Source organism: Anolis carolinensis, chromosome 4, assembly GCF_035594765.1.
Source record: "Anolis carolinensis isolate JA03-04 chromosome 4, rAnoCar3.1.pri, whole genome shotgun sequence".
In the NCBI taxonomy this organism is placed as follows: Eukaryota; Metazoa; Chordata; class Lepidosauria; order Squamata; family Dactyloidae; genus Anolis; species Anolis carolinensis.
Window position 1 is genome coordinate 131,869,316 of NC_085844.1, and position 26,159 is coordinate 131,895,474.

Genomic DNA, 26,159 nt, shown 5'->3' on the forward strand with positions numbered 1-26,159 from the left:
GTGTGTACATTGTCTCTCTTCTCTCAACAATCCTGTAAAATAGGAAAGGATGGTTACTTACTAAGAAAAACTTAATGTCTCATAATTCAGTGGGGATTATGATTTGGGTCCAGCCTATTTACGTGACTGTGTCTCCCCCTATGAACCTGTTTGGGCCTTAAGAACCTCCAAGGAGGCCCTTATCATGGTCCCACAATCTCATAAGCACAGTTGGTGGGAATGCGGGAAAGGGCCTTCTCAGTGGTGGCGTCCAGGCTCTGGAATGCCCACCCCAAAGAAATTAGACAGGCTCCCTCCCTAGCTTCCTTTAGGAAAGCATTAAAAACTTGGATGTGGAAGCAAGCATTCGAAAATGGCTGATTATAATTCTACTGTGATTGTGGTTTTTAACTGCACCAATGCCAGCTGACTTGAACTGGTTTTGCCAGTGGTGGACAACATGTTTAAATCCAGCAAAAAAAAATTAAACTCATGTTATTTTTATTGTGTTATTGGTATGTCAGTCTGTTAGGTTTTTTTAATACAGTATTAAGTTTTTATTTTTGGTTTTTTTGCATTGTCGTTTATTTTTTGTTAGGTTTTTGATATTATTGTTTATGTATCATGTTGTAATTTTGTAATTTGTGTTTTGCACTGTGTTTTTACTTGTAAGCTGCCCCGAGTCCTGTTTGGAGAGGGGGCAGGATATAAATAAAGTCTATTATTATTATTAGAATCCTGCTGTTCCCTGTTTAACAAAGGGCATTGTGTCTTATTTTCTCCAGAATTTGTATGATGATCAGCTGAAGCTGGCTCAGTCCGACATATTACTGGGCGAACAACCATCTGAATTGAATAACTCAGAAGTGCTGGAGAAAATCAACTGTTTAAATGCCACCAACAAGGTAATTCAGGATTACTGTTTTCCTTCTGCTAGTTGCAGCAAATAACTATTTCACTAGAGGTTACAAAAAACTTACACGTACACAAAACACACATTTACACCCTTCCTGCAGCAACCCCTAGATTTTAGCTTTCTGTTACAAGAGGTTTAAACTGGTTCATGCTGAAGGATGAGTGGGGCAGTATGTGTGCATGTTAGAAAGTTACTAAAGAACTGTTAGTTTCCAAGTTCACATGCCAATTCCAGCTTAGCACAAAACTGAATCTCAAGCCCCTGTTTAATAATGTTATTTTAACTGGTGTAGTTCTTCACCTTAGTTACATATAAGCTTCAGACTGGAAGATAAAGAAATGTAACACTTCAGCCATGAACAGGTGGAATATTCCTTACCTGAAATGCTTGGGATCAGAAGTGATTTGGACTTTTTCAGATTTAAAATACTACATTTCCATATGTATAATGAGATATTTTAGCAATGGAATCAAAGTTTAAAAACAAAATTAATTTGTGTTTCATATACATGTTATACACATACCCTACAGATAAGTGTATACAATGTTTTGAAATTAAATGGTTTATGTACACTGAACAGTCAGAAAGCCAAGGTATCACTATCTGAGCGACCTGTGCTGACAATTTCAGATTTTGGAATTCTGGGTGAGGTTTCTAAACCTGTGTCATTATGCAAAAAGACTTAGTTATACAACAAGAAATCTTCTATTTTCTTCATCTGCCATTTCTTATCTTTGAAAGTAAAAAAGTCAATGTTTTATGGAAGTCATCAGCTCTCTTTCAGTGAAGGACTATCCTATAATGGCGTATGGTTATATGCATCTCACCTCATGATAGTTTTCTATGTCCATTTCTTCGTTTTCTTAATAAGAAATGTGCAAAACCAAAAATGTCAACAGTACTTTTGCATGGAAATATGTCAGGGCTGGTAGTAAAAGAATGCACTCAGCCAAGCATAAGAGCAAACTAAAGGCATCTTGGGCTTGCCCTAGTTTTCACCACTGAGAGCATGCATGCATGCGTGCACAAATGGATATACTATACATACAGAAGATAACAATCCATTGATACAGCAGTGAAAAATATTGGAGTTCTTCATTTCTTCGGTCATTTTTATTCTTGTATGTTCTTGTAATCAGGAGCTGCCTCTTAGCTTCATTCAGTGGTGTGAAATGTGCAGCTGCTCCCCATCACTCCTAAAATGGTTCATTAAACTTGCTAATGTGATGAATCATTAAACCGTAAACTTTTTATGTAATTGTAACATGTTGCCATCATGAAATATACTGCTTTGAAATTGGGTCCATCATTTGAATGCCCTGTACATTTAACTCTGAAGTATAGGGTTGCAAAGTTACATAGGGAAAAAATCTGAAATAGTAAAAAAAAAAAAAAAGGTAATCCAAAAGTCCTCTAAAACATGAAGCATGGATGCAAAAGTTACTTTAAAAGTAAGAAGTCACATAAATACAAATTGCGGTTATTGAGTATTTCTCTGGCAGATGTATTTATAATGAAAAGTCAAAATAACATTATTGACATATCATGGCCTAATTTTTTTAAAACATGTATTTATGGCTTTCAGCAGTTGCAAGAAAAACTGGATGAGATGACTTTTGAACTGAGGTCTGTTCAGCATGCATCCCAGACGCAGGGTCACAAAATCCAGCATTTGAATGAGACCTTAAAGAGCAAAGAAAATGAGGTTTGTAATTTTACCACAGCCTTGTGCAATTACTGCTGATATGGAAGAGGTCACTGAAGAGCAAACTTCTTTGTTGCTTAGCACAACATATTATGTTTTCAAAGCATGGTGAGTTTGCTTCCAGATAAAAGCAATTCTGAAAATGTTGTATTACTAGAATACTACACTTTTAGTGGAGATTATATCCTGACGGTTAGACAAAGGACAGCTTGTGCAACCTGTTTCTAGTTCACTTGCTAATTTTAAATTACTTAATCCTGTAGTGTCAACAACTAAACGATATAATTGGTGAGCAGAATGAGACAATAACCAAGCTGCAGGACATGCTACATAGAAGCCAACTTGGACAGTTGCAGGTATGGATATTACTTGAATATTTCTTGCCCTACCTCAAAATTTTAAAATGCTATTCTGATGTTTAGAGTGTTACCAACAAATTAGTTCTCTCCTACACAGACATACTCACATAGAAAGCCCCCACTGGATTCCAAAAAGATATCAAACCCGACCATGATGATGATATTTTTGCATTTTCGAAGCAGAACAATGCCATTTATGTTGAAATCCAGAATATGCATTCTTTGCCTAAAGTGCATAGTTATGGTGTGCAGATAGAGTAATAAAGTGATTTAGAGTCCATGAGAAGATTGGAGCACATATACGGACCTGCATATGAAAGGCTGTAAAGCAACAGTGTGGCAAGTGTTTCTCCTTGTACAGATCCCCATGAAAGTTAGGAGGCCAGTACTACTGCTGAGAGTGGTGGAAGGAAGCCACAATGTTGGCAATGACTGTACCAAACCATAAATCAACCAGATCAGGAGGCTGTCAAAATCTGCTGGCCTATATTTTTTATTTTCTAGAAGGCTATATTACTGCATTTCAGTACATAATAACCATGCTTTGAAAAAAAATCTGCCTTTGATTCTCCAGTTTCAGTTTTTTTAAAAAATGCCTTAACTTCGAGACAGTAGGAGGAGAAGGGAGGATGATCCAGAAGGGGGTCAAGTGATTGATGGAAACCTACGTTAACAGGAATGACCTGTGATATTTCCAGAATGTACTTTTCAAAGCTTTTTTAAATATTTCACTGACCTATGTTTTCTCAGTGTAAGCATGTTCTTGCCCTGTTTCTATATCTTATTAGATCCCTGAGGGTTCTTCCACATTGCAACAACAGCAAATAGGGCTTCTTACTGTGCAGAACACGCTTTTTTCAACTCAGTTGGAAGTGCAGCGACTGAAGAGAACTCAGCAGCGAAAAGATCGTCAGTTGCTTGAGGCAAAAAAGACCACCCAGTTGCTAGAGATAATGTTACAAGAAGAGCAGCAACAGAAGGAAGAGGCCTGGAAACACAATAAGGTATAAAAAAAGCTGTTGAACCTTTTTCGTATGTAAAAATGGTAAGATTCAAGTAGAGTTGGGCAACCGAACTTCACATTTCACTTGGGTATCTTTGGTTGATTTACTGATATGTATACCTTATTTTGAAGACCAGAGTGCATGCATCTACATTGTAGATTGCTATCATTTTACACATATTCAGGGCTAACAGCCAAATAATGAATCATTATGTTCAGATTGTGGCAATGTGGCAAAACTGGCTAGATGTGGGTAGTGTGAACAGATTTGTGAATCAACACTAACTTCCACTGTAGCTGCAGTTCTCCTTTCTGAGCATCCCAGAGAACTTTTGCTGGGTTCTTCTGTCATTTCTATTCTTGTGTGTTCTTCTAATCAGAAGCTGCCTCTTAGCTTCATACAGGGGAGATAAATGTGCTATTGCTCCGCCATCACTTCTAAAACTTGACTAGCTAATGAAAATTGCATCTTGCTTTTCAGGAGTTGTGTGCCACGGTTCAGCAATTAAAAACAGAGCTGCAGACCAAGAACTGGCAATATTGTACTTGGGAGAGGAACACCTCATTGGAGATGGAGCGACAAGAGCAGAAAATTAAGCATTTGAATCACAAACTGAATTTCAAAGAACAGCTTATCCAGGTGAGATACAAATGGTGATGGACTTACAGGTCCTGAATACAATAAAGCTGCCCTGGATTTCAGGTGTCTTGTATTTGTAGAGTGTGCACAGGAAAAACCTTTCATGAGAAGGTCCCATTCCCCTAAAATCTCATCCAAGTTGGAGCTACATCAGTTTTTATGGGCTAATGATCCTGGATCCTGTTAATTCTGCTAGCTAATTTTCTATGATGTGTGGAATTGTGTGCTCCAGTGTTGTAAGAGGCTATGTTGACAGTAACATTGCTGCTGATAGAGTCTAAAGAAGGGATTGAAGCCATTGAAATAGTTAAAAGATTGTAATTGAAGGTTTATAACTTTCAATAGTCATATGAGCAGTTTAAGATGCATTCAAAATTATATGGATTTGAAATCACTATATTTCAGTTTGAAGTACAAACTTTTAATTGCTAAAACATATAGGTTACGGCTAAAAATGGAAATGGAAGATTAAAACGAATAATTTATGGTTAAATGGGTTCAGAATACTGGACATAATGTTAAGGTGGATCAATGGAAGGAAATGGATGAAAGGTTTAAAGTTGACTTTAAGGACTTCAGAGAAAAAAGCATGAGATGGTGTATAGATGGTATTTGACACCAAAACAAATATCTAAAATGTGTTCACCAGCTGTGCAAAAATTGACAAGCTCCCCATTCACCAGATCAAAGGTATAAGAGAGGGCTCTGTACTTGCACAATAACTGGCACCACAAGCGACTGCACTTCTGTTTCTGTTTTCAAGTTAACATTGTGTCCTAGCAAGATTGTGTCTTTTCTCTGAAGTTTATTTGATGGCCTTTGACTGTTTTGTTGCATTATGGTGGTGCTGATATATTTTCTAGGAATCTAAGGAACTCCTACTATATCTCCAAAAGAGGGATAACAACTCCTCATCTTCTGATAAAATGGTGCAGAGGTTACAGCAGCGAATTAAAGACAGAGATGCTGCCTTGGAGGTACTGACTGAGATGTCCAGAAAATTTCTGTTGTTGTTTTTTGATGAGGGATTATGCTAACTTATATCAAAGCAACTGTGCTCTTTTCCCTCCTGTCTGGCACTTTAAATTGGGGGGAAGAGGAGAATTACAAATAATTATGTGAAAGAGATGGACATATGAAGTGTGAAGGTTGTTCACCTCTGTGGCTGTCTAGCACTCCCTATTTGGATGTTTTCTATTGTAGCGAGCAGTAGATGAGAAGTTCTGCATCCTTGAAGACAGAGAACAAGAACTGCACCAACTTCGTTTGTCTGTGAAAGAGCAAGAGCAAGATCTAGAAAGACTGCACCAGGTCCTTTCCGGTAACAAGGTTACCATCCAGGTAGGTCACAACAGGATAGTGTTTCTTTTACCCTTTCTGCCTGCCATGGCTTTCTACCCCGTTGGGGTGACAGCTCATTTATATGTGTGTGTGTGTGTGTGTGTGTGTGTGTGTGTGTGTGTGTGTGTGTTGCAGATTTTAAATACATTTATATATAAGTTAGAACAGGAATTTTTAAAAATGTAACTCCAGTCAAATATTTATGGCTTTTACTTTTGGATAGCATAGGAAATGGTTTACATCCCTGTGGTGTCTGTGCCCCTATTTAGAAGATTTCACCTCACTTTCTGTCCCTGTGATTGGATTTTGAAAAAATTGGCTTGTTATAGAAACAAAGCTTCAGTGAAAACACCTTTTCCCCTTGGTAACATTTTCAGGAGTTAATTTCCCTTCTAAGAGGTAGATTTTTCTCACTTCCTGTTGTCTCATCCCCATTATGTAGTGTGAGTTGTATGTAAGTCAGATGTCTGTAACTCGGGGACTATCTGTGATAAAGCCAACAAAGTGGAGACGCTTACCTTTACACCTTGAGTCCCCCCGGGGAGAAAGGCGGGGTGAAAATTGTGTAAATAAATAAATTTATCTCTTACACATATTTAAATCTCGCACAATTTTCTCCCATATCTCAGACACCGTATTAAAAAGATTTGAGATACGTAAAAAAAAAAATTCTCCTTCATGTCCATCCAGATCTTTAACAGTCTGTGCATTTTGACAGCTTTTTCCAATCTTTGGGCAGAATGCCCACTTTCTCCATTTTTCTTTCCTTTGTTATTTCACTAACCCCCAAAATCATATTTTCTTCTTTGATGTAAACAACTTTGGTCCTGACATAGCTCTCCAGAAATACCTAATGTTCTATCTAATATAAATCACTTGATTTCAACAGATTGCTCCAAAAAAATTTCCCCGGTATCCCACACTGTTAATCTTCTTCCCTTGACAGTAGCAAGCCATCCCAGTTGGTTTCAAATTTGTCCTTTTGTCTGAAGATCCCAGCCATATAGACCTCAGTTTCTTCCAAAGCTATGCTCCAACTTCTCTTTATCAGCATCTAGTTGACCGGCTCTCAAAACAGCTTAATCTCTTCAGGAAACCTAGATTTTTTTTTCCATTTTCCAAGCTGATTGTTTTCTGTCTACTTTTTGTCCTGTTAGGACCTGGAGAACATGCTGAAAGCTAAGGACCTGGAACTTGAGCATCTCTTGGCAACCTATCAGAATTTGCAGTGGCTGAAAGACGAGATTGAAGCAAAATCATGTAGATGGCAGTCAGAGCAAGGAGGAATTATCCAACAGCTGCAGACAGCTCTGCATGACAGGAACAAGGAAGTAGAAGTAAGGATTGTGGTTTGGCTTCTGCTGCTGAAGCAGAGTAACATTAGGATGATAATAAGTGGGAGGCACTGGAGCTATTGCCCCATCTGTCTCACTAGCTGCTGCCACTGGACCCAGCTTATTTGGTGTGTACAGTGTTCCCTCACTTATCGCAGCGGTTACATTCCAGGACCACCCGCAAAAAGTGAATATCCGCGAAGTAGGGATGCTATATTTGTGTTGTTTACAATCTCACTGGCAAGTAGCGTCTCTGTCCCCTCCTCGCCTCTCAAGCAGGTGGATGCCTTGTGAGGCGAAAACAAAGCTGCTTCAGCCTCCTTTTCTCTCCCTTCGGCTTCTCCTTCCTTCCTTAGGCTTCTCCTTAGGAAAGATGTAGAAAGAGGGAGTTATAATATTATTTTATTATATATGCAATTATTTTAGTGTTTATTTAAAAAACACGAAACAGCGAGGGCGCGAAAAGCGAACCGCGAAGTAGTGAGGGAACACTGTATAACCAAGGCATCTCTGACACAGTTGCCAAAATAAAAATAGAAAGCAACCATTGCCAATATTAACTATGTTGCATTGCCATAAATATTGCTGGTACTGGGCCAAAATCCCAATATAGGTAAAGGTAAAGGTTTTCCCTGACGTTAAGTCCAGTTGTGACCGACTCTGGGGGTTGGTGCTCATCTCCTTTTCTAAGACAAAGAACCAGCATTGTCCGTAGACACCTCCAAGGTCATGTGGCCGGCATGACTGCATGGAGCGCCGTTACCTTCCCGCCGGAGCGGTACCTATTGATCTACTCACATTTGCATGTTTTTGAACTTCTAGTTTGGCAGGAGCTGGAGCTAACAGCAGCTGCTCATGCCGCTCCCGGGGTTTGAACCTGGGACCTTTCAGTCTGCCAGTTCAGCAGCTCAGCGCTTTAACACACTTTGCCACCGGAGCTCCCAGATCTATATTGAAGTACAAAAAATCTGCTATATCTGAAATGTTTTGCAGCTGGGTCAGCAGTAAAGCCTTTGGACCTTTGGAGATAAAAGCCCTGTTTTCTTCTTTCCTCCTTATCTTTGTCCTCCCCTAGGTCCTCTCAGCAACACTGCTGTGCAAGCTGGTGCCTGGGCAGAGAGACACAGTGGAAGAGCTGTACTTTCGCCTTCACAAAAAAGAGAAGATAATTGAGGAGCTCCTCCATGACAAGAGCTTGCAAACTATAGAACAAGTAACTGAACTTCAGGAGTTGCTTCAGGCGGTGAGCAGCAGAGAGCAGCAGAGTCATGTAAGTGCAGGAGTAGCTCAGTTGATTCTCACTGTTCTTACCTGCTCCATTGAAGTTTAGTGCAAATAAGCTATTGATAGTTTGGCTTAGTACTGCTCAGGGGTTTTGCTGATCTGGGAATAGATGTTTGGTGTGTTCTTCACAAGACTGCACTTTCCTTTTAAAATCAAGGTTTTAATTTGAAAGTAGCCTTGATTTCGACCATTTTCCTGGAGAGCCAAGGAGACTTACCCTTAAGACCTGGATCTGGTCATGATTGGGCACCACTTAGTTAATTCAGAATTATGTTAGTGCATTATATGCTTTGTTGGGAGCAAAACAGATAGTAACATTGGATCTGTCCTATGTACCAGTTTTGTTTCTGGTACACATTTTCTAAGTAACCTTTCTTTAATGATTTGCTCAAAAGAATACACATCAGCCCAGCTCTTGAAATTAACTTTTCAGAAAAGATTTTTTTTACAGGTCTGGAGACATACAATGTTGAGGTATTCACTTGTAAATGTTAAAACATAGTAAACAATTTGCTGGATATAAAGTGGAAGAAAAAATATTAAATTTCTAGAGAAACCAACAAAAGAAGTTTAGAAACCCACTTTTAAAATTAATTTGTTATGGAGTTAGAGTTATAGGAAGAGATGTAAAGCAATCATCTAAGTTCGGCTATGTTAACATACTTGTTAACTTGTTAACTTTAAGTATTGTTGCTTTTCGTTTTGCATGTGTTTTTAATTGTCAAAACTTTTTATTAAACATATTGAGAAAAAATCACTTTTGAATTGTTCTTTGCCTCCTCTTCCACTGGGAGTGTGGCAAGTGAGCATGGAGATTAAAGCTTTGCTTGGGTTGCTTCAACAACAAAAAGAATATGAATAAGAAATCTTTATTTATACCCTTCTTTTTTCCCCTCACGGGACCCAAAACGGCTTACAACATCTTAAAATCATACAAACAACAGTCCAAATACATCAATGATAAATAAAACATCATAAAATAAGCAATTAAAAACCAAGCTACAATATACATTCACATTCAGTCCCATCACCAATATTCTTTTGATGGGCAAGCAGCTAATCTTTCCCTTTTCAACCAGCCTTCTGGGATGGGGCTTTTTGAAGCAAGGTTATGACTGTTCTTAGCCTTTCAAATTTATGTTTCAGATATGTGCATTTTTACACATACCTGCCACATTGAAAATACATACAACGTCTTGCACACCACAACTAGATGGGACTTTGATTTATCAACCAGCTAAATCTTATGGTCATGTATCTTGAAACATGATATATGTGCCAGTTGTTTATTTTTTTTCTACTTTTTTCCTCATTAGATATCTTCTAAGAAGATGATACAAGCTCTAATAGAAAGAAATTGTGAACTGCAAACTCTTCATCAGCAACTGATGAGCCAAACTTTCCCACCCAAAATGAATGCTTCCTGTATCCAGCTCATACAAAAAGAGGTGTCTGATGAAGTAAGAATGTTTGTCTCTAGGAAAGTATCCTAGTAGTATGAGCTGGTTCATGTGGCGGTATGCCTGCTACAAAAACGTAATAACAAAAAATAATTTCATGGAAATTTATTGGGATTGTGATGGGAGTTAGGGAAGGAGGTGTCCCCCCCAGCACTTTTTTTTTTACAAATCCTGATGTGATTTTTTACTGTAGCAATAAAGATTGCATCAGACATGTTAAGGCAAAATCTATTAGGATTGGTGTCCCAAAGTTCTCAATTTCCTTGTGGGCTATGCTATTGAGATGGAAGAGTAAAATCAGGATTTCTCAGATGAACGGGACCCACAGGCTGGATGCGGCCCTCCAAGGTCCTTTACCTAACTGCCACCCTAAACATTAGGCTTAGGGTCGCCCTAAGTCTGAAAAGACTTGAAGGCACACAACAATTAACTTGAATATTTCATCAGCCAAAAGCAAGTCCACACTTCCCACTGAACTACTAGTACAATCATGGAATGATAGATTTGGAAGAGATCACATGGGCCATCTATTCCAACCCCCTGATATGCAGGAAAAGCACAAAGTACCCCTGACAGATGGCCATCCTGTCTCTGATCCAAAAGCTTTCAAGGTACATTTATGCTAGTTAATTCGTTGTGTACTAGTGTATTTTTCTTGCATATTTTTGCACTACAAATATGTGCAATATGCATAGGAATCCATGTTTTTTTTTTCAAACTATAGTTTGGTCCCTCAACAGTCTGAGGGACCATGAACCAGCCCTCTGCTTAAAAAGTTTGAAGATTCCTGCTCCAGGTTGTCATTATCTACCAATTTCGTCTGGACTTGGAAATTCAATTCATGTCTTCAAAAACCATAATATATTAGTAAATCACGTGCTTTTTATGTTCTTAGGCACTAAAACAAGGAAGTTCAAGCAATACCATAGTCTCTGAGAAGGAAAACGATGGACCCAAGATAGGACAAGGTTAGTTTGTAAGCATTATGACTCAAGACAATCCAGAAGGACATACATTTGGTTGCTGGAAGCCCCTTTGTCACATGGATGTGAGGAAAATATCAGGGAGAACGCTGGATTAGGTTATTTGTTCATTTTTAATATAAAACATCATCTTTATTTATTCTCCTATGGGAAACATTGGAGGAATCCATCTGCATAAGATAACAATAGTCAGCCCTCTGTATCGACCCATTCTGCATCAATACATGCAACCATCCATTGCTTAAATATATTCCATTTTTCCCCAAACAGCGAACCTGGAAATTGAATTGATTTCTGGTAGATCAGTAATATGACAGGAAAGATAGCGTGACTGCTGATTTTCAGAGTCTTTGATCATGGTAAATTTCTGGTTCATTTGTGAGATGGAAAGTGGTGCCGAAAATGTCATTCTTTTCTTCATTCCTACTTCCTGACCATGGTTGGAGACAAGAGATGTTCAAACAATCATAGAATGGGGTTAAACACACCCAGAAGACGGAAGCAATAAGTTCTAAACATTTTTATAGGGAAATCTCTTTAAATAGATTGAGATTAATATGGGAATCAGATTTATGGTTTAAAATAGGAGAGACACAATGGAACTCAATTTGGAAAACTCAAGCGTATAAATCAATCACAGCACAATAGATATTATCCCCTCAAGCTACATAGAATAATATCTCTAAATTATATTGGAGAAAGTGTGGAGAAATAGGAGCCATGTGTAGCTAATGTGCCCAAAAGTATGGAGATTCTGGAATAAAGTATTATCATAGATAAAGCAAATAGTGGGGGAAACTACATTTCAGGCATGTTTTATGAATGATTTCTGTATTCAAAAGTGAAAATAAGGATTTGGTTTTTTAAAAAGTCTTATACTGCTTCTGTTATGTGCCGCAAGATTCGAAATAGTGAAAACCTGGAAGAAAAGAATTTGACAAAGAATTCTAGAACATGGCCATACAGCCATGTTCCAGAACACATAAAAGCCCAGTGATAAAGACTTGGTTAAACAGGATATGGGCTCTATTGGAAAAGTTAACATAAATTAAAATTAGCAAAAAGGGAATTGAAAGATCGATTTGATAGCACTTGAAAACAATTTATAAGTTTCTTGTGTAAAAGCAATGGCAAATTTAAACCACCAAATGCCCAAGAAAGATTGTCGTTGAGCAATTAATAAACACATTACTATAATGATTTGTAACAGATAAAATTAGAATAATGTATAATTATTAGAATTGACAGTGCTGTATTTTTATAATACTATGTGAGTAGCGAGAGGATAGATCTGCAAATAGAAGATATGATAAGACCATTGTATTATGTTTCAAATGTTGGAATTTTAAAATATTTAATAAAGAAAATTAAAATGATTTTTTGTAGGGATATACCTTTAATGGGGAGAGGGGAATCCTCAGTAGACTGCTTGGGGCAAACATTTTGGGTCAGCCACATAGAAAGATCCATATGACCATGGGTGTGTGATCTCAACCTAAAATTATGTTTGCTTTCCTTTCAGGTGTTTTGGAGACAACTCTTGGGCTTCAAAAGGAACTCATTAATGCCAAAGAGAAGCTTGAGCTGTTGACACAAAAAGAGAGGGAAAGCAGAGTGAGTCCTGAAATATCTGAGACCACTTCCAACATGGCATAGTTCTGGGTTCCTTCTTGGCGTGGGGAAAGATGTCATGGGCCAGGTTTCGATCTGGTGTATCCCCTCCATTTCGCTGCTAGTGTTCAGCAGAAATGGCATGATGGGTCACTTTGTATTTGACTTTGTGTGTTTGGAGGTTTCCAAGATCCATTTTATTCTAAGGGTAACTTTAATATTCTTTAGGCAGGAAGGTTCTTGTTTCCTGTGGAATACATTAACCCAGCCCAAGGCTGCCCATCTTTTGCCCCCTGATGTCTTAAGTCAATGGTACTCAACCTGTGGGTCCTCAGATGTTTTGATCTTCAGTTTCTGGATTAGTTTCTTGATAGTAGTGAAAAAACAATGATCTGTGTTAGAAAAGGGTGGAGAGAAGGCTCTCTGTTCCCTCCTACAGAAATCTTCAGTCACATGAAACTGTTCATGCTGGCTTAGTGGATTCGATAGAGGGAAGGGGCCCCAGTTCCTCCTAGCAAGGGCAGAAGATCACTGGTGTGTGTTCTGTTTGTGTGATGCCTTGAATCTTAACAGTCCATGTGGCACTCAAAACTGAAGATTTGTTTTTTGCCCTAACCAGTGCTTTTTCCCTTCATGAGGCCTGTATGACTAATGCATTCCTTTACAATGGGATCACCATGCCCAAGAAAAATTGCTGGGATCTTCTTTGGATACTTTGTCATGTGGCCTCAGCATCCCACAGAGAGAAAAAAATGGGTGGCATAGAAATCAGAATAAGAAGTAGTCATCCCTTCCTTCGCCTAAGCTGCCTCCCTGTCATCATAGTGACGCATGTTTGTTTTCTTTCTCCATAGATGGAACTCTCTGCTCTGCAGTCTGTGGTAGACTCCCAGGAAAAAGAGCTGCAGGTTCAGGCTTCGGATGTTGAATCGCTTACTAGAAGTATCCAGATAAAAGAAGAATTCATAAAGGTATGTTTCTTAAACTATAGTGTCTGCTCAGCGATTCCCTTTATTGTGTTGTCGAAGGCTTTCATGGCTGGAATCATTGAGTTTTCCGGGCTGTATGGCCATGTTCCAGAACCATTCTCTCCTGACGTTTTGCACACATCTGTGGCAGGCATCCTCAGAGGTTGTGAGGTTTGTTGGAAACTACGCAAATGGGGTTTATATATCTTGAAAGTTCGGGCTGGGAGAAAGAACTCTTGTCTGTTTGAGGCAAGTGTGAATGTGACAATTGGCCAGCTTGATTAGCATTTAATGGCCTTGCAGCTTCAAAGCCTGGCTTCTTCCTGCCTGAAGGAATCCTTTATTGGGAGGTATTAGGTGATCCTAATTGTTTCTTGTCTGAAATCCCCCCGTTTTTTGAATGTTGTTCTTCATTTACTGTCCCGATTTTGGAGCTTTTAAATTCTGGTAGCCAGATTTTGTTCATTTTCATGGTTTCTTCCTTTCTGTTGAAATTGTCCACATGCTTGTGGATTTCAGTGGCTTCTCTGTGTAGTCTGACATGGTGGTTGTTAGAGTGGTTCAGCATTTCTGTGTTCTCAAATAATATGATGTGTCCAGATTGGTTCATCAAGTGCTCTGCTATGGCTGACTTCTCTGGTTGAGTTAGTCTGCAGTACCTTTCATATTCCTTGATTTGTGTTTGGGAGCTCTCTCTCACAGTGAGGAAATTCTTCCTAATGTTCAGGTGGAATCCCCTTTCCTGTTGTTTGAAGCTGTTGTTCTGCATCCTAGTCTCCAGGGCAGCAGAAAACAAGTTTGCTCCTCCTCCCTATGACTTCCCCTAACATATTTATACATATCCCTCTCTGCCTCCTCTTCTGCAGGCTAAACATGCCGAGTTTTTTTTTAGTCACTCCTCGTAGGGCTTGTTCTCCAGACCCTTTATTTTCCCTGCAGATAGGAGTGTGAGCCCTCTAGTGTTTAGTATATCCACTGCAGAAAGTAGGAAAGTGTTTTTAATACCAGATAGTACCATATATACCTAAGTCAGCCTCATGTATATGATGAGAGTAAGCTAAAATTATGAATTTTGATATGACCTGTAGATAAATCAGGATTCATTCCATGGAGAGGGAAAACACCAACGCAGCCTCAAGTAGAGGGAGTTGATGCTTATTTTAGGTTCTCCCAGGATGGACTAAGCCTTTATATGTCACTATTCTCTGGGAAGGGGGTGGTTCCTTTTTAAATATAAGATATAAGGTATAGTACTTACACTGACCTTACACTGATCCAGGGTTGGATTTTTTTTTTTGGCTGTATTTTTGATCTGTATATGTGTATATAGATTCTTCAGTTAGCTTGCTCTGTATTTAATCCCAATGCTATACTGTTAGTAGTGTATATACCTGGCATTGCCCAGATGTAGTTAGAACCACTGCCCCCTGCTTTCTCCCTTCTTCAGCTCTGAGAAGACCTACCTCACAATGTCTTCTTGGCAACATTCTGCCCAACTCTCTTTGAGCAGACTATCTTTTTGATTCTTTCGTGCTTTCCTCCATTTTCCTTGTATCCTTCTCCTTCTCTTTTCTTTCCTTCTTTACTTCTTCCCTTGGTTTCTCTCATATACCTTCAACCCTGTTCTTCCCTTTCCTTCCTCCTCCCGTCTTTTTCTCCTTTCCTTTGTCCCTTTTTTCTAACATTCTTTTCACCTTCCTTCCTGTGTTCTCTCCCTCCCTCCCTTCCTTCCTTCCTTCTTTTCTTTCTTCCCTTTCTTCCTCTACCCTTCTCCCCTGCCTTCCCTTCATACACATGTCACCTAGCCCCTTCACTCCCTTTCTCAGTGACATCACAGAGGTCCACTTTACCTAACCACAGCCAATCCTTCACTTAGCAACTGCCAACCCATTTTGTTCATTTTCTTTCCCTCAGCTTTGGGCCTGAAAGGGCTGGAATGTGTAGTTCAAGCGCTTCAGTTATTTGTTAGTTAATGAAGGGCATGTGTGACAAACTTAGTCCAGATCCATCAAGCCATATAAAGAGCCTTTGTGATGCAAATGTGCAAACCATCCAACAAACATGAATACTTTGACTTTCATGCGTATACATAGATAAAGCCTGCATTGGAGTTTCAGATCCTCAAAATCGGATGTTACTCAAATCCTTCATATGGCAGGTCTTTTGTATTCCACAGGCATTTCCCATGTCATAATTTTCTTGACTTCCAGGATTTGCAAATGCAGCTGGTTGACCCTGAAGAAATGCCAGCCATTGAGCGACTTACCCAAGAGGTTTTAATGCTTCAAGAAAAGATAACCAGTGTGGAATTGCAAGGACAGGAAGACCCAGGAAACAAGAAATTGCAGGTATGACAGAAGATTTCTTCATGATATAGAATCATAAAACCTGGAAAAGAACACAAGGGCCATCTAGTCCAACACCCTGCCATGCCAGGAAAACACAAAGCACTCCCGACAGATGGGCATCCATCCTTCCATGTGAAAGCCTCCAGAGAAGGAGAATCCCCTATACTCAGAGGCAGCAGTATATTTCACAGCTGAACAGCTCTTCCTGTCAGGACATTCTTCCTAATATTTAGGTGAAATTTTTTCCAGCTATTTTAATCCATTGGCCCTCGTCGCCATGGCAGCAGAAAACAAACTTGCTGCCTTTTCAGTGTGACATCCTTTATGTTATTTCAACATGGCTGTCATGTCCCCTCTTAACTTATTCTTCTTGAAGCAAAACATGCCCAGTTCCCCCAGACACTCCTCACATGCTCAATCGGGTTTAAGTTAGAAAGTGTTATTTCCTGTTTAATTGTGCAATACTTACTTAGAAGATAGTTGTTATACTCCGGAAACTTCATTTTTGTGTCTGCCATTTTTAACCTTTTGTGCAGAACGCCAAAAAAAAAAAGGTTTTTTTGCAGTCTAATAAACCTCTTCCATGTTTTTATGATAGACCTAATTAGGAGATGACATTCATAACCGAGGATAAAAATTGTGTTACATAGTGTTATGTGACATGGTGTACCTGCATTTGTGCTAACAGCTTGAATTGAATCAATGCAAGGCATTTTTTCATTAATCTAAAGGGATACTTTAGATTTACAGCCCCCAGTGGTGCAGCATGTTAAACCACTGAACTGCTGAATTGGTGACCAAAAGGTCGGTGGCATGAATCCAGGGAGCGAGGTGAGCTCCCACTTTTTAGTCCCAGCTTCACCCATCCTAGCAGTTCAAAAACATGCAAAATGTGAGTAGATCAATAGATACTGCCCCAATGGGTAGGTAACAACCCTCTGTGCAGTCATGCTGTCCACATGACCCTGGAGGTGTCTACGGACAATGCCGGCTGTTTGGCTTAGAAATGGAGATGAGCACCAACCCCCAGAGGCAGACACAACTAGACTTAATGTCAGGGGAAAACCTTTATCTTTACCTTAAAGAGATACTACTTAGGCCATGTTTGAAATCTGTAGGATCTAAGATGCCTTGGGATATGAGCATTGCTTCTTGGTCTCTATTGAGCAGCAGATTCCACACATAGCCATAAATTGAAGACAAATGTTTACCTTGTAGCTGTTGTTGGCGCTGGAGGGCCTGGTGTCAGAGAGGAGTCAACTGAATGAAACCCTGAAAACAGAAAAGCAACTCTACAGCAGTTTGGTTAAGCTTCGTGCTCATTCTGTCAGGTGAGGAACTCCCCTCCACTAGCTGCAGGTAAAGCTGGGGCATCTTGCATAAAGAGTTTGGGTTTTCCTTGTATTTTTCTGAAATTGAAAAGCTATAAAGATCAGCTTCCTCTTACTGACGTTTCCTTAATATTTTCTTCTCTTGGTACATGCTAAGTAATCTGTAAAATGTATAGGCCAGTGCATTAAACTTGTGCTCTTGGGTGAAAATGCTTTTTTTTACTCAGACTCTAAAATGTATTCTATTTTCTTCTCTTTTGTATCTGCAATTTGCCAGGGTTTCATATGCCACAGAGAGGAAAATGAAGAGGGAATGGCAGGAAAGAACCTTACTTGGATTATTGGTGTAGTTTAAAGCAGGGGTGTCAAACTCAATTTCCAACGAGGGCCACATCAGCTTAATAGGTGCCTTCCAAGGGCCATTGAATCCATGGATGATGAATCTGTGGATACAGAGAGCCAACTATATTTTTTTTACATTACATAGTGGTCAGTGATCTTTAGTTTTTACCAAATCTTGGTTCCCAGATGTTCCTGAATGGCAACTCCCATCCCATTGGAGCACAGCCTCCAAAGATGCCAAAAGTTGGCAAAGCCTATATATAACTATCTGTTGTCTGTCTTGTCGTTGTTGTAATCGGCATTGAATGTTTACCATATAAGTGTTCTGTTATCTGCCCTGAGTCCCCTTTGGGGTGAGAAAGGCGGAATATAAATTCTGTAAATAATAAAAAAATAATAACGATTGATATCTGGGGATAATCGGAATTGCAACCCAACAGCACTTGTGACTCAGAGGCTGATGAAAAGTTAAAGGACATTTTAAAGCCAAACATATCAACAAGCCTTTTATCTAAATTGTAACTCCATTTTCCTGACTAAACAGAACAAACTGTAGCCTTCCAGATGTAACTTACCACACCTCCCGTCAGCTCTAGTCATATGTAATGATGATAAATACAGGAGTTGTAGTCCAGCATATGGAGGGCCGCATAAAATGATGGTCTAAATTTGGCTCACGGACCTTGATTTCAGCGTAAGAGTGTTTTGAGTGATGGATAGATGTTGATAATCGTATAAACTTCTTTCAATCCACCTTCTCTTTTTCACGACCTCATTAGCTCTGGACCTGAACACATTCTGCAGGTGGAGCTGGAGGAGGTCCAGGCCCTCCGTAGGCAGTTGGAAGAGGCCCTTGGAAGAAGCCTGGAGCGCCTGAGCAGGCTGGAGTCAGTGCATGGCATTGGAGGTGGGGAACCGGAGCGTGTGACAGTCCTGCCCAAGCATGCCTTCTGAGCTCTGGCTTCACACTACCCCTGGTGCAGGATGGAAGCTGATCACTAACCGAATAAGCCTGCCTTGACGCTGGGAGGGCTGATCAGTTCTTGCTGGAAATGGCATTCTGTGCTAGCCATTGTGTTCCATTCACATTCCTGATGTGATCATTCCTGGGAGGATGTAAATAGATCCCATCATCTTATATCCCTTTCTAGTTTCTCCCTCATCCAGTACTTTCCTTTTCTCCCCCTTCTCAAATTTGGTGAAATAAAGATTCTCCGCACCCCCATTCCTTCAGAATCTGTGTTAATTGTTCTGTGCCATGCATTACACATATTTGTAACTATTGGGAGGTGGTAAGTGTTCTTGTTTTGCTTTATTGAGCTTCCTCTCACTCACATGTTTTCTTCATGAAGCTCAGATAAAGGCCTCCTCAAAACAGTTTTCACATATAAGTATAGTTTAATGTTGATAACTCATCTCTGAGGAGTTGCATATTTCCTCTTTCCAATTTTGAGGAATCCTCCAGTGATGAGTAGCATCTCAGCAATGAATGTAGACCTTTGCTTTGTAAAATATTGTCCATTCTGCTGCAAGTAGCATAGCAGTAAATCAAGAGAGCGAAGCAGAATGGCCAATACTTTATTAAGAAACACAGAGTAAAAGATCTGTTGCAACCAGATCACCTTATGCTGCATTAGCCTAAAAGCAGAAGGTTGTGTAAATTTAGCCCAATGAAGGAGTTAAGACTAAAATTTAAAATTACTGGGCCAACTACTTTTCAGACTCGCTCACTTAGATGAATATAATTAACCATATGATATTTATATTTTCTGTGTTGGTTTATTTACATTGTTTGCGGAATGTGAATGTTTTTTCTGTAAGAGAAAAAAAGAACAAGATAGCCATCAAAATCCAAGTAAATGCAGTACAGGATCCAGAATGATTATGTATACTGGTGAATAAAAGCTATGATTCTACACCTTGTTGCTGGGAAGCTTCCCAGTGGTGTTGAAATCACATATTGGAAAGCCAAAAGTAAGGTAATAACAGTTTGTTATAGAATTCCAATATACTGAAGACAATGTAAACTGTTCATTCAGAGGAAGACCTTCAAGCCATCTTGCACACCTTCGTAGAAGCATATGAAAGTCTTGGCATAGAATCATAAAACAGTTAAAAGAGCACATGGGCCATCTAGTCCAACCCCATGCCATGCAGAAAAAGCACAAAGTACTCCTGACAGATGGCCATCAAGCCTCATAAAAAGCTTCCACCACACTGAGGTAGAGAGTTCCTTTGTTGAACAGCTCTTACAGTCAGGATGTGGCCTCTCACCTGACATTAAGAAGACTAACATGTTCTACAGGCACAAACCAATCCCTCTGCAATGCCAGAAATACAACTTAATGGTGTAATGCTAGAAAATGTTGACTATACACTACCTTGACAACCGTCTTTCCGCAAAAGTTGACATGAATGCTGAAATACAACACAGCTTTACAAGTGCAGCATTTTTTGAATGAAGCAGAGTGTTCAAGGACCAGGACATTCGTAGAGATACCAAGATGTTTGCTTATAAAGGGATTGTCTTTCCACAGACCATCCACATACATCACTCAATTTCTAGGAAGATTCCATCAGTGTTGCCTTCGAAAAATCCAGCAAATCTCTTGGGAAGACAGCAGGCGGACAAGTGTCAGCTTTCTGGAAGAAGCAAAACCAACTCTGAAACGATCCTCCACCATTAACTTTGCTGGACTGGCCATGTCCGATTACTGTCTCCCAAAGCAGTTACTTTATTCTCAGCTTTAAAATGGAAAATAATGTTGATGGACAACTAGAGATTTAAAGATGGGCTTAAAACTAACCTAAAACAATGAGGTATAAACACAGAGAACTGGGAGGCCCAGTGTTGGAACTGGAGGTCAGCTATTACCAATGGTGCCATGGATTTTGAAGAGGCACGAATACAGGGCAAAAGGGAGGAAGGTGTGTTCAAGCAAACCTTTGTCATGGCCACTTTCCACATGGAAATCTATGTCCTCAATGTGAAAGACCATGTGGATCCAGGATAGACCTGATCATTTCTGGATCCACCACCATGTCTCTACCTCTGGAAGACAGTCATACTCAACAAGAAGTGATTGCCCATGACATGATGAATAGAAGTATGCAAATCTGATAAATAACAAAATGCAGTAAACAAAAATCCTTCTGATGGTGACTCTGTATTTTAAAACACCATGTGAAACAGTGATGATTTTGAATGGCGTTCTCAAATTGGTAAGGTTTAGATTTCAAGATTACAGGATAAAGACTGGAAGTTGTAGTCCCAACTTTTGGAAAGAACCACATGTCACTTCATCTACCCTAGAATATCAAAAAAAAAATATGTAGCTTGCACCAATGCAGCAGTAAGTATCTACTCGATATTCCTTGAGTAAGCCTATTTTTGTCATGTGCAATGTCACATTATACCAACAATATTTAAAGAAAGGCTTTGGTAGCAATGTTGTTCTTTTTTTTCTTGGTATAAATCAACACAGAAAATTCCAGTTTCATATGGCAACTTCTGCTCCCAAGCTTGACTTCAATGGGCTGAGCTGTTTTTGAGAACAGATCCCTGACAGCCACTGATCAAGAAGTCAGGAAGTATAATGAGCTCTTGCCCCCTTGAAGAATCCATAAACATAAGTCAAAGTGAATGTATCAGATTTGAAAATGGCATCGTTTTTTTTTTTTTTACGTGTTTTGCATGTGTATGCGTCTGGGAGAGCCATTTATAAATGCTAAAAATCTTTGCTTCAGGCTTCGCAATCAGGTAAGCCAGTACATCTTTGCATGCCAAATCTGGATTCATAACGCTTTGCTCTTTGCTGTTCATTGGCGTCAACTCATAATGTGCAATATTCACAGCTGTGTGGTGGTGATTTGTATAACTTTTAAAAGGAAGGTCTATCAGTGTTTGCTAGCTATGTAAGATAAACATATACAAAAGAAATACACACCTCTAACTGCCTGATGCTAGGTAATGAAGGTCTCTTGACTTCCGATTCTGCTTTTGAATTTCTACTTGTGCCTGACTGGCCAAAGCTGAAGACGTCTTTGGTCTCTAGCAAGACTGTTATTTTAATGTTATAATTTAGGCTGGGGGCTCATTCATATATGATTGTGTTTCTAGCATTACCAATACTCTTACTATGAAAGCAACAAGAACACTTACTCAGCAGGAACAATATTCCAATTTTAGGGATTCATAATGGGCCTGAGTCCACTTAGGTGGCTACTATTTCAACACCCTTGAGTGGAAGCTTCATACATCAGCTGTTCATGAAGTGTTTTGGTTTTTCTCTTGCTTTTTTTCATGTCAGGAGTGACTTGAGAAACTGCAAGTCACTTCTGGTCTGAGAGAATTGGCCGTCTGCAAGGACGCTGCCCAGGGGATGCCCGGATGTTTTGATGTTTTTACCATCCTTGCGGGAGGCTTCTCTCATGTCCCTGCATGGAGCTGGAGCTGATAGAGGGAGCTTATTCGTGCTCTCCCTGGGTTGGATTCGAACCTGGCAGCCTTCAGGTCAGCAACCCAACCTTCAAGTCGCAAGGCTTTAATCCACTATGCCACCAGGAGCTCCTTTTTCACTCTTTTTTCTCTTGCTAAAACATCCTTTCTCAACCTGCTGTTTCAGACTCCATTTCCTCTGGTCAATGTGGCCAGTGAATAATAGGATGCGTGGTCTGAAACATCTTGGGACGCACCAGATTGCCAAAGGCTGTAGAGAGAATAAAGTGGCTGCTTTCTGGAAGGCACCAGGGAATGGATAGTTAGCTTGGAAACGGGAAGCCAAGGGTGATTCTATGCTGCCATTTGATGTGGTGTGGGTTGTATCAGCCTGTGTATTCTCACACAGTGCACACAGGCTGGTGCAAGTTTACTCGGGATAAGAATGTTGCAGGAGTAGGGATAGCCATCCTGTATCCCTATGCAGGATCCTGGATCACTGTCTATTCTACAGCCATCATGCTCTCCTTGGGCTCAGGCGGCCTAGCAATGCAGAGTATCTGTCCCTCCTGCTCCCCATTAACTCCCAATTTTGCCCCCCAAGCACAGAAAATTGTCATCTATGGGCTCTTTATTTCCTGGTTGATGTCATGTGACTGAACCCAGCAGCTTGGAAAGAGAGAAAGAGGCTCACTCCTCCCAAAAACTGTTTTGCCCTAAATTGAGATGAATGTGATGATTATGTTTATTACTTTTTCTGATCACAGTATTTGCCAGGAACATTCTCTTAAGTATTTGGAAATTCAGGTTTTCCCTTGCCTTATCATCATGGAGGCCCACCTGTGTTGTAAAACGGATCTTTTCATTTTGTATTGTATTTGTCTACACTAAAATTTTATTCATCCCTCATTCCAAGAATTCATAGTTTTGCCAACTCCATTTATCTTCACACCAATTCTATTGTGAGAAGTTAAGAGTTTTCTCGATTGTGGTGTCCTGTTTATTTGAATATCCTTCTCAATAAGGCTCACCAGAAACCATGCCATCTTCTAGGCATTTTAGTTTCTTTTATAAATGTTTTTTACTGATTTTTATCTATTGTGTAATATATTCCTATTTGTAGATGTTTAGCAATCGACCTAGAGAACTTTAGTTTACAGTGAACTAAAATACAAATAGTATGTTGAAATCTTTATCTACTCCATATCCATTTAACTATTGTGTCATTCAAGTTCATGCATCCAAGTTCAAAGTGCATGCTAGAAGCCTTCCCCCATAAAGTAAATTTATTGTGTTTTTATTGATTTAAAGCAGCAATCCAATTTGAACATTGCCACATCTTGTCTTTAATTCACTTTCCCCACCTTTCCTATTAATCTTCCTGAACACATCTGTCTATAGAAGTTGGTTCTGAATAATAGAAACGTAACCTTTTATAGGAGTGCATCTACACTAGAATTAATAGTTTGATGCCACTTTAACTGCCATAGTTCAGTGCTATGGAATTGTGAGGGTTGTAGTTTTACAAGGGCTTTCACCTTCTCTGCCAAATAGTGCTTCCTGCTCACTTGTTTTTCAAAATGAATATGACATTGAATGTTCAGGGCTGTTGTGCCGTTCATATAGACAGAGCTATTTAATTTGCCATTGGCAGCTGCATCCTCCGAGGAGCTGCTCTTGTCTTGCACTTTTTCAGATGTGAAAGGCGAATTTTACTAGGACTGCTATACTAGAGAAGACCTCTATGTCTTTCATGGTTGTGTAGAGAAAAAATTTCAACAGGAGTGGCTTGTCATGCAACTATAGTGACAAGAAACACCTGAACTTTCTTCGGTGCAAGTATTAAAGGTACAGGAGCCCACCTCATTTTTTTGCTCTGCTAAGCATAGACATGCCCAGCACTGAGGATAAGGCAGTGGTTCTCAACCTGTGGGTCCCCAGATGTTTTGGCCTTCAATTCCCAGAAATCATAACAGCTGGTAAACTGGCCGGGATTTATGGGAGTTGTAGTCCAAAACACTTGGGGACCCACAGGTTGAGAACCACTGGGATAAGGAAATATATGGACTCATTATCCTTCAAATCATAAATTAATCTTATCAGATTTTCAATTACCCACCACAATGATGTATACCAGCAGCGTGTTGTTCTGGCAAGCAAAGGGTTTTATTTCCAATTCGACCCATCCTAATATCTTGTTAGGGCTGGATAGATGCTAATTGGGTTTCCCTGCACACTGGTGTATTTGCATGCTTTTTTCTAATGACTTTCAGTAAACCCAGGTCCAAAATCAAGCAATTGAGTTTTCCATCAGCTTGCCATAACAATGTTGATCTTTGAAAAGCTAAGTAAGTAAATATTAAACTTTTAGAGTACCAGGTCTTTGGAGAATAACCTCCACAATATTTTCTCCGTTGCGATGTAGGGACGAGGAGCGGAGAGACTTGTAGCCAAAAGTTCCCCTGACCCCATTGCGAATCCCTCCAGTTTTTTTTAAGTGCATGTTGAGTAATACCCTTTGGTTCCATGAATTGTAAAGTTGATATCCTACACACCAGGCAACACTTTGTAATTTGCTTGAGACTGATGATCAGCAAGTATGAGGATGCCACATGGCAACAAATGACCAAAATGCCGAATTCAGATTCGGTGTGATTGCCAATAGAGAAGTAGTTGACCATTTATTTTGTTTTCTCAACTGAAGTGTTAGGAAGAAAAAGCATAAACACAATTCCTAGGAATGATGCCTGGCATTGCAAGTCGCACTCTCTCAGCATCAAAGGAAGGAAAAGGCAAACCTCTCTGAACAAATCTTGCCACGAAACCTCTGCTATGTTTTATGGTCTTAGGGTCATCATAAGTTAGAATGGCTTGAAAACACATAAGAGTGGGAAGGTTGGATAGAACCTAATGGGATTCCTCCCCAAAATGGAAAAGGGGTGCTTTTTAACAGGAAGGGGTGATTTCTTTTGGGTTATATAATCAGTTAAAAGATGAAGCTGAGTCCCCTGTCTCTTCAACATCCCAGAAATCCTAAAACACACAAGCAAAGGTTTTTGTGCTCGATTGGGTGTTTGTTTTTAAGTTTGGTGCCATCGGGACTTCCACTTATTGCAAAATGGAGGGATTTCACACCAGTTGGGTTTTATCGGAAATTCATTATGACTTACATTTTTACATTTAGAGTCTGCCAGATTTCTTGCAGTTGTGGGGATCACACAGCTTGAATATGCAATCCAAATGTTGCTGTATTGCATATCTTGGCAGTCATTGCAAAAGTCGACGTCTTTTTAGAGACTGTTGCTAGCACTTGGCAGCCCGTTTCTTTTTTCTTAGGCTTGAGCACTGGGAAATTGGTAAAACCTTAAATCTTTTATTAACATCCTGTATCTTCTTTGTCAGTTCCTCCGATCCTTAGCTGCTTGTAATATCTCCTTAGAGGTTGCACTTGGTATCCTAAAAGGACACCAAGACCTGTTCTAAATAGAACGAGGATTACTCTGGATGGTACTTCACCTTGTTCATTTAATTTCACCTTGATTTTGAGAAAACTCGACTTGTGAATTGGGGAAGTGGACCAATTGTGCATATTGACTTTCGTCCTAAGATGTCTCTTTTAAGAGATAAAAGTCTATTATTATTATTATTATTATTATTATTATTATTATTATTATTATTATTATTATATACACAACAAGATTAGTACACAGCAAATAAGATCACTATGCTGTCTGTTGTATTGGATCACATGTCGGACACTTCCCAAGTGTCTAGAACTGTGTGATGTATCGGCGAATTATGCATGCAGATCAAAATAGGGTGGCCTTTTGCAAATGACAGATGATCAGCCCCGATGGTTTTCAAGGTCTTTAGGCGCTGCACCCAGTGTGTCAATCACCACTGGCATCACCTTTACTGGCTTGTGCCAGAGTCTTTGCAATTTATTATTATTATTATTATTATTATTGACACAACAACATAGTATGACACAGCAAACAAGATAGATATGCTGGATTTCATATTGCAAAATCACAAGTCGAACACTTCCCAAGCGTTTAGGACTGTGTGATGTATTTTTGGATGATGCGTGCAGATCCCAGTAAGGTGGCCTTTTGCA

The 26,159-nt window shown here is 39.6% G+C and overlaps 1 protein-coding gene and 1 long non-coding RNA gene across 11 annotated transcripts in view; one reads left to right on the top strand and one right to left on the bottom strand.

Annotated features, from left to right (window-relative positions):
* The window catches only part of LOC100559258 (myomegalin), a 136,903-nt gene that overhangs the window by 67,249 nt on the left and 43,495 nt on the right, over positions 1-26,159 (top strand). For 8 of the 10 annotated variants that reach the window (XM_008108965.3, XM_016993024.2, XM_062979428.1 and 5 more), the window contains 16 exons: positions 765-884; positions 2,481-2,600; positions 2,864-2,956; positions 3,748-3,963; positions 4,444-4,602; positions 5,466-5,579; positions 5,806-5,943; positions 7,101-7,280; positions 8,353-8,547; positions 9,878-10,021; positions 10,917-10,989; positions 12,527-12,618; positions 13,470-13,586; positions 15,794-15,931; positions 17,150-17,262; positions 18,384-18,511. In XM_008108965.3, the coding sequence (XP_008107172.2) occupies positions 765-884; positions 2,481-2,600; positions 2,864-2,956; positions 3,748-3,963; positions 4,444-4,602; positions 5,466-5,579; positions 5,806-5,943; positions 7,101-7,280; positions 8,353-8,547; positions 9,878-10,021; positions 10,917-10,989; positions 12,527-12,618; positions 13,470-13,586; positions 15,794-15,931; positions 17,150-17,262; positions 18,384-18,511 (2,140 nt within the window). The remainder of the gene's footprint in view (positions 1-764; positions 885-2,480; positions 2,601-2,863; positions 2,957-3,747; positions 3,964-4,443; positions 4,603-5,465; positions 5,580-5,805; positions 5,944-7,100; positions 7,281-8,352; positions 8,548-9,877; positions 10,022-10,916; positions 10,990-12,526; positions 12,619-13,469; positions 13,587-15,793; positions 15,932-17,149; positions 17,263-18,383; positions 18,512-26,159) is intronic. The other 2 variants (XM_016993023.2, XM_062979430.1) reach the window with 1 other exon arrangement.
* Positions 7,182-15,609, bottom strand: LOC134298641 (uncharacterized). Its single transcript, XR_010005735.1, has 2 exons — positions 15,047-15,609; positions 7,182-7,640 (listed from the first exon to the last, which is right to left on the bottom strand). It is a non-coding gene; the product is annotated as an uncharacterized LOC134298641 (long non-coding RNA).